This window comes from Hippocampus bargibanti, linkage group LG18, assembly GCF_051943395.1.
Source record: "Hippocampus bargibanti isolate YZ-2025 linkage group LG18, ASM5194339v1, whole genome shotgun sequence".
Lineage (NCBI taxonomy): Eukaryota > Metazoa > Chordata > Actinopteri > Syngnathiformes > Syngnathidae > Hippocampus > Hippocampus bargibanti.
This window is the reverse complement of record NC_142751.1, coordinates 6,215,009-6,222,344: the sequence shown is the minus strand read 5'-3', so window position 1 is coordinate 6,222,344 and position 7,336 is coordinate 6,215,009. Positions and strand designations below refer to the sequence as shown.

The following is a 7,336-nucleotide window of genomic DNA, read 5'->3' as shown; positions in this document are numbered from 1 at the left end:
CAAATGTTTTCAGGCCAGCAAAGAAGGCCTTGCAGGCCCTGACGGCCCGCCGCTGCCACAACTTGAATTGAACAGATGAGAAGAGATAAGTGAGAGATGAGAAGAATAAGTAGCAACTGTCTGGAAGGGGCTCTGGCATTGTTTGCAAAATTGTAAACTGCCTTGGATTCGGCTTCATATTAACAGTAAAAACCTATTTTTCCGCGCGGTATTTCCCGGTGCACTGTATTTCCCGTGTTACTAGTTCAAGGGTTCATGCAAAGGTTTGGATGTATGGCGTCGCTGCAGCGTGATGCGGGTGTGTTGGAGTACCCCCTGCGTGGGTCCCTTTGCAGTGCAGATCCAGTTGTTGGACTTGTGTCGAGTGCACGCGAGCCGCGACGAGAGGAGTACAGCAGCTGAGTGAGCGGACTAGAGATCGAATCGCACGATCTTACGAGACTGCTAGACATCGACTTGTGACTTTTAAAACCGTCCCAAAAGCTACTCGAAGAGGACCGCTGAGATCAGCGACAACACCTGGTCTGGTGTCGTTCGAACCGCCCGTGAAAAACTCTCGAACGCGATCATCTCAGCTGGCATGAGCTAATCTAACACGACCAGTCAATGATGGAAACCAAACCGTTCTTATCATTGGGTGAGTTTGTTCATAGCACGTTGCAGTTTTTTTATTCTCCATTCGCGCGACGTCAGCTTTCAATGTGGTCCGCATGTACCTCGTTTTTTCCCTCCATATCAGTTTTTTTGACAGCGAGTTTCCCATCATGTCTAAACGCCTTGAACTAGAGCATGACCGGTGTCTTTTTTTCTCCCGTTTAGAATCGTTAAATGTGGGCTGCTGTTGGGTTTAAAAAGACACATGGAGTCGCTCGCGCAGCTGATGACATTCAGCGTTGACAGACTCGCACGGGTTAAGACGTGCGCGCTCCATACGTGCGCTTCTTGCTTAAAGTTTACCTTCCAAAACATCTTCATGTCCTCAACTGTTATTGAGTACGACATACATTATGATTTAAATTAAAGCTTCGGGTTTCCTTATTATTAGAACACTAAAGTCAATGGAGGCGGAGTACACTTTTAATTTGAGTTATGTGTTACGTAACACGTAGAAGCTTCGTTGCGGCGTTTGAGTGATTAAAAAAATAATAATCCAATAATGGGGTGCATTTTGATGCAAAATCATTTACGCGTTAGTTAGGTGAGAACAACATACGGATCTCAACTATAGCTTTATTTCTAGGGCGACTCGAAGTTGCTTCACACTTGGGGGCAGAGATTTATGGATTATTATTGATGATCGAATTGTGTTTTCGTTGCATTTTCAATTGATGTGTACTAAACATTTCACATTAGACTGGGATATGAGCACTCGCTATAAACTCTATGAGTTATACAAACTTTAATAATGTAATTATTTGACCAGATTGTCACTGTAAAAAAACAGCCGCAAAATAAAGTAAATATTGTAAAGTACCAGATTGTTTTCATGTAACTATTTTAAACAATGTGGCTTTGATAATGCACATTTTTATTTGATAAAATCCCAGTGGCGAGATTCTGAATAAAATAGTTCTTTTTAAAATTGCAGAAGAGGCTTCCTTTCTAATTATTTCTACTCTGACTGCTTGCTGCAAAGGGCAGGTTTGAACTTTCAGAGAAAAGAAAAAAAGTCCACTTCTGAACTTTTGGTTACATAAAGTATTGATTCGGTGTGTTTTCAGGATCCCTTGTCTTGCTTGCATACATTGCACTGTAAATCATTAAAGCTGTGTGCTACTGTATGCTTGTCAAAGTGACCCTTGTCCCCTGTAGAGATGATGCAGCATAATGCTGGAGCAGGCCAGCCCTGTAATTTTTTTCTGCTGCTCTTTCATGAGTGCATCATGTTACATCTCGACACGTATCATCAGCCGCCTGTACGCATCGCGAACATTCACGGGACTTGTGGGACTCGGGGCAGCCTTCTTCGGTTACAGTTTGCTGAAACTGCTGCCCCCAACCCCCGGCCGTTAAACTGCATGCACCTCTCTTGTGCTTTATTGTCAGTGTGCTGTATTGTGTGTCTACACTGAACGGGAGACGACTTCCAATTTATCAAAGTAGTCCATCTGTATGCCTGTAAGCCTATATAAGTACGGCATGAATGCAAGCTGTGGTTGATGTAAAGCTCAACGTAGAGTGCAATTATTCAAGTGATGGTTCTCATATTTTCCCTCAAGATACATCACATGCTGTATCAGCAGCTTCCCGGTGCTAATCTGACTGTCCTAATATCACTATTTCTATTGCAACTCCATCCATCAAAAGTGGACTTGGTGAGTCTGATTTGTTAATTGGCCACTTCAAGGACGCTGCTATCTTCTAAGTCCTCGGGAGTATTGATTAGCCATTCATTCAGTGTTACTATCTGTCGCACAGCATTAGGGATTTTGACACTCAGCTGTTGGAAATGGCAGCTTCACAAATATAGATTATTTGTTCGTGCGATAGCACCATCAAGACGGAGCTATTTATGTGTTATGCGTGCATATGCCAAATTGAATCGCCGATGGTGCAGTTGTACACTTGCCTGAATCGTTTGTGGGCAGTGTGGGATCTTTTTCCACACAGTGATGGTGTGAAGTGGCGACCAGTTCATGCATGGTGTGGTTTTCCTTCCGCCCTAACTCAGGGTGGGGTAGGCTCCAGCTACTCCAGGTGACGCTATTTAGGATAAGCAGTGTTGACATTGGAATGATGGATGGACGGATGAATGGAGGGATGGAAAGATGGGTTGGATGGACAGATGATGGATGAAAGGGTGGATGGATGGGTTGGATGTCTGGGTGGATGGATGGATGGATGAATGGATGGATGGATGGATGGGTTGGATTGATGGGTGGATGGATGGATGGATGGATGGGTTGGATGGATGTCTGGATGATTGGTGAATGGATGAATGGGGGGAAGGATGGGTTGGATGGATGTCTGGTAGAACGAGTGGACGGATTGATGGATGAGTTGGATTGATGGATGTCTGGATGGATGGGTGGATTGGTGGATGGATGGATGGATGGATGGATGGATGGATGGATGGATGCATGGATGGATGTCTAGATGGATGGGTGGATGAAGGGATGGATTGATGCATGGATGGACGAATGGATGTATGGTTGGATTAGAATGGATTGGATTAACCTTTGTTAGTCTTGCAGTGGAGAAATTTACATTTCACAGCAGCAAAGTTGTGAAAGGAAGACGAAAGGAAAGGAAGAAGTAGAAAAACAAACACAGGAGCTGTTGTAAAGGCAGACACTCTCGCGGCGTCATCTTGAAGTAAAAAAAAAAAAGAAAAAAAAACTAAATAACAAATGAATGTATGGGTGGATAGATGGGTGGATGGATCGATTGATATGATGGATTTATGTGTATGCCGTATGTCGGCGAAGTCCTGTTATCAACAAGTCCATGCGCTTTACAAATTTGACATTGACCTATAAGGTTGTAATGAATGACTGATTGAATAATCTTTTCATGTGAGCGCTACAAGGTTCCTGTGAAAGGCTGTTTAATAACCATCAATTAAACTTTGAATAGATCGGAAGAAATGCTGCTTGGTTATTCCGCGGTGTCATCAAATTATTGACATCGTATTTAATTTATTTTTCTGATATTGTTCCTGTGATTTTCTTGCAAGATATTTAAAAATAGACAGGAACTAGAGCTCACGTTTTAGTGCTTATTTTGTCAGGACACTTCAAAACTGCTATCATAAAAACAATGAAACTGCCGAAAACTGTTTTTCTCTCATATTGCTTCTATGTTTGTGATACTGAACTAACATCCTGGCGAGTTCCTTTGAGTTGCTTGCCGACGGAGCATCTGAAACACAGACTGAAATGACTCTAAAAGGCTCAAGGTCATCTCCACTGTCACTAAACCTGCTTCAAGCAGCCTTGTCGTCTGCGAGTGCAACACAAAACACTTTCTTGCTAAATGTCAGTGAATCAGTAGCTTTGGCCTTTCCCATAAACTACTTTTTATCACCTGCTAACGAGGACTTTAATCTCTAATCAAATGTCCTACAATAGGATTAGCTATGTGATACTTTTCTTTATTTAGTGGCGATATGAGGAAGGGAAGAATATTCACCCGCATACACAAACACATACTCAGACACGCATGCCCCCAATCCCCATCCTCCCCACTTCCCCCTAGCCCAATGAAGTTCATAGTCTTTGATGAGAAAGTGGGATTTGTGTGCGTGCGAGACAGAGAGCCACATTCCTTTTCTGGTTGTAACTCAGGAACAAAGGTAATACTGAGAGAGGGTGTCTGTCTTCCGCGAGGGGTGTGTGTGCAGGCCAATGTGGGTGTGTGCGCATGTGTGGTTTTGGAAAAGGGCTCATGAAATCACAGCGCCAAAAGCATTTGGCCAAGTTTGTCTTTTATTGCCATCCAGTTTTGTGTTCCTGATGTGATGCCTTTGCCCCCCCTGTCCCACCCCCTTTTGAGAGAACAGGACTGCAGCTGTCATTTTTATGGGGAGGGGGGGTTATGGCAAGACTTAATGGCTTAAAGTGACAGCTCTCTCCTGAACCCCTCCTTCAGAATTTCACCCATGAGGTCTTTAATTCCCTGAAAAAAAGAATTTGCACACTTCAATTGCCCGTTCTTCACTTCACTCAACATGCAAATGAAATATAGCAGATAAATTGTTGAGAAAATGAGTCATTTACGATCACAGCTATGGTTGCTTCATAATTACAGAGAAAAAAAACTTGTAAATATGTTTTGTTTGTGATTGCTAAGATTGTTGACCTAAAATAAGCATTCGTTAGAATTAAATGTCATAATGCTTCAGCTTGAAGGCAAAGCATAATTTATTATTTTGTTGATTGTGTTTAGCTACCATTCACAAACCGCCGTCCACACCAGTGATATAGAAAATCACAGGATGACTCAAGGGCGTATTCATTATTTGTGCAAAAAGAGAGATGCTCACAGGAGGTCTTTTTGTGAAATTTGCACCTCAAACCTTGACCTTTGTTCCCCAGCTGTTCTATCATTCCAGGAATTTGCCTTTGGCGTTCAACCTGTTGTTTAAAGTGTTTAAAGACAGTCATTTCCAGAATTGTGCGTTGTCTCTCTCTTTATTTATATTTGCCTCACTTTGCTTTCATTTGTCATCAGCCAGAATTGCACGTGTTGCCTTTTCAAAATAAACACATCATACCTGTTTCGGGTGTTGCAGTGTTTAATTTTATATTTGTTGCTATTTGGGAAATACACTACAAGATAACAGAATTAATTCTGCTGTTTTGTATTTTTTAATCTAACGAGAGTTCACAGAGTTAATTCACAAATCGCTGATACTTTTCCATGAAAGAAAGAAAGAAAGAAAGAAAAAAAAAAACAACACAACCACAACGGTCTCTGCAATATCATGAGCCTGACAAGACTGGAATTCCCCCAAACACATATACTGTATATAGCAGGGGTCGGGAACCTTTTTGACTAAGAGAGCCATAAAAGTAAAATATTTAGAAATGTTTTTCAGTGAGAGCCACACGCACGCGCGCACACACACACGGGCGTGCGCGCACATGCAAACGCGCACACACGCAAACATGCACGCAAACAGCGGCCACTTTTCAACAAAATATCACAATGTATTATTTCAAATAACTTTGTTATAGTACTCACCGTTAACATGAACTGTTTTCCTTTCCTCGTGATTGGTAAAAATCCAGGCAAACGATCGGAAGGAAATTCAACTTGCCGGTCCAGAGGTGAAGTTACTGCTACCTAGCCTGCACACGGCTCATAAGCTTCCACACTTGCTATCTGCAATATACTTCTTGCAGAAGTATGTTGATTCTAACGTTTACATGGGGCTGGTTAAAATGTCACTGACATTCGACTGTTTCATCGATGGTATTGTTTCATTGCAAATTAGAATCAGAACATTTTCTCTCCTCAAAGGCTAATGCTCCGGTGCATTCAAGCTGAAGTGCACTCGTTGGGGTCATTTAGAGGGGCATTTACCTGTTTCAACATGACGGCCGGTATCATCCAATCAAAATGGCACTTTCGGCCAACTTAGGTCAGTGTCATCCAATCAAAATCGCGCTTTCCGCCAACTGCAGCCCAACGGGAAATGAACGGCGAAAAAAATGAGAATATGTATTTAGTTTTATTGGCGAGCCTTAAATCATTTCCAGTAATGCTGGTCAAACAAAAGCAAAAATGGAAGGAAAAAAAATCATATATATATATCATTCATATCGCATTTAGCAGGCTGGGGTCTAACTATGTTTGCACACAATAGCATGCTAGCTTTTAAACGTGTCTCAGTAAATATAGTGTAAGGCCAGATTTGAAAATCTCAAATATGTGTTGACAGCCTTACCTAATCATGTTGCTCTGCTGTTGCATTTCAGTAATTGACAATTTGTACCACTATTAAAGAAAATATAAATGGGTAAGTACCACTGTGCTAGCATCGACAGCCGCCAGAGTAAACAAAAATCAAAGTAAGGTTCTCAGAATCATTTACATCTGCACCGTGATACAGTAAACGAAGTAGCTAAAATCAACCAATAATGTAAATGAACAGAGGAGCTGTCTATTCTCCAGTGGACTTCTATCCTTTCTGATTAAAAAATGCTGAAGCAGCTAAAACATGTAGATTGCTCAAGAAATTATCCGTCGACAGGTGAAGATGTTTTATTCAGACTATTGAGTGGCAAGACCACCTTTTTCATCCAAATCAATTTCATGATTTAAAAAAATAATTCTGTTACATCACAATTAAAACGCAATGCCGCGCATGAATTGTTTTAGTCATTACTACTTTTATCACTTTCAATTGATTTCAGTTTCCGTGGTGATATATCTTCTTTGTTTCACGAAAGGATTCCAATAAAGCTGGCTAAGTGTGCATTATTTTCTGTTGATGTTTCACTTTCATCAGTCAACTGAGCTTTAAAGGGTTGATTTCCGGTTCTCTTAAGTGTTTGAATGGCTCTTCTTTATATTATATTCAGGGAGTGTACAGACACGCTTTTGAAGTGTGAGCATAGTCTCTGTGGGAATTTGACCACATCACACCAGTAATTCGTATTGAGGGGAAGGTCGTATTGCCCTCCTCTTGAGCCGCTGCTCTCCTCTCTTGTTGCACTTGTACCAGAAGTGAGACCCTAAAGGATGAACAAAACCGACACGAGTCATAAACAATACACGTGAGAAAGAAGTGTAAATGCACACCATGGGAGTGCTGTGTTGTGACATTCGAATCCTGCCAAGAAACCATAATCTCAGTAGCTGTCGGGTGACTTCACTTTGACACATTTTG

General features: G+C 41.6%; 1 protein-coding gene across 2 annotated transcripts in view; it reads left to right on the top strand.

Moving 5' to 3' along the window:
* The first annotated feature begins 337 nt into the window (after positions 1-337).
* rxraa (retinoid X receptor, alpha a) overlaps positions 338-7,336 on the top strand; it is an 84,960-nt gene continuing 77,961 nt past the window's right edge. Inside the window, exon 1 of one of the 2 annotated variants that reach the window (XM_089020140.1) lies at positions 338-637. In XM_089020140.1, the coding sequence (XP_088876266.1) occupies positions 607-637 (31 nt within the window). In that variant the 5' untranslated portion in view covers positions 338-606. The remainder of the gene's footprint in view (positions 638-7,336) is intronic. The other variant, XM_089020141.1, reaches the window with a different exon arrangement.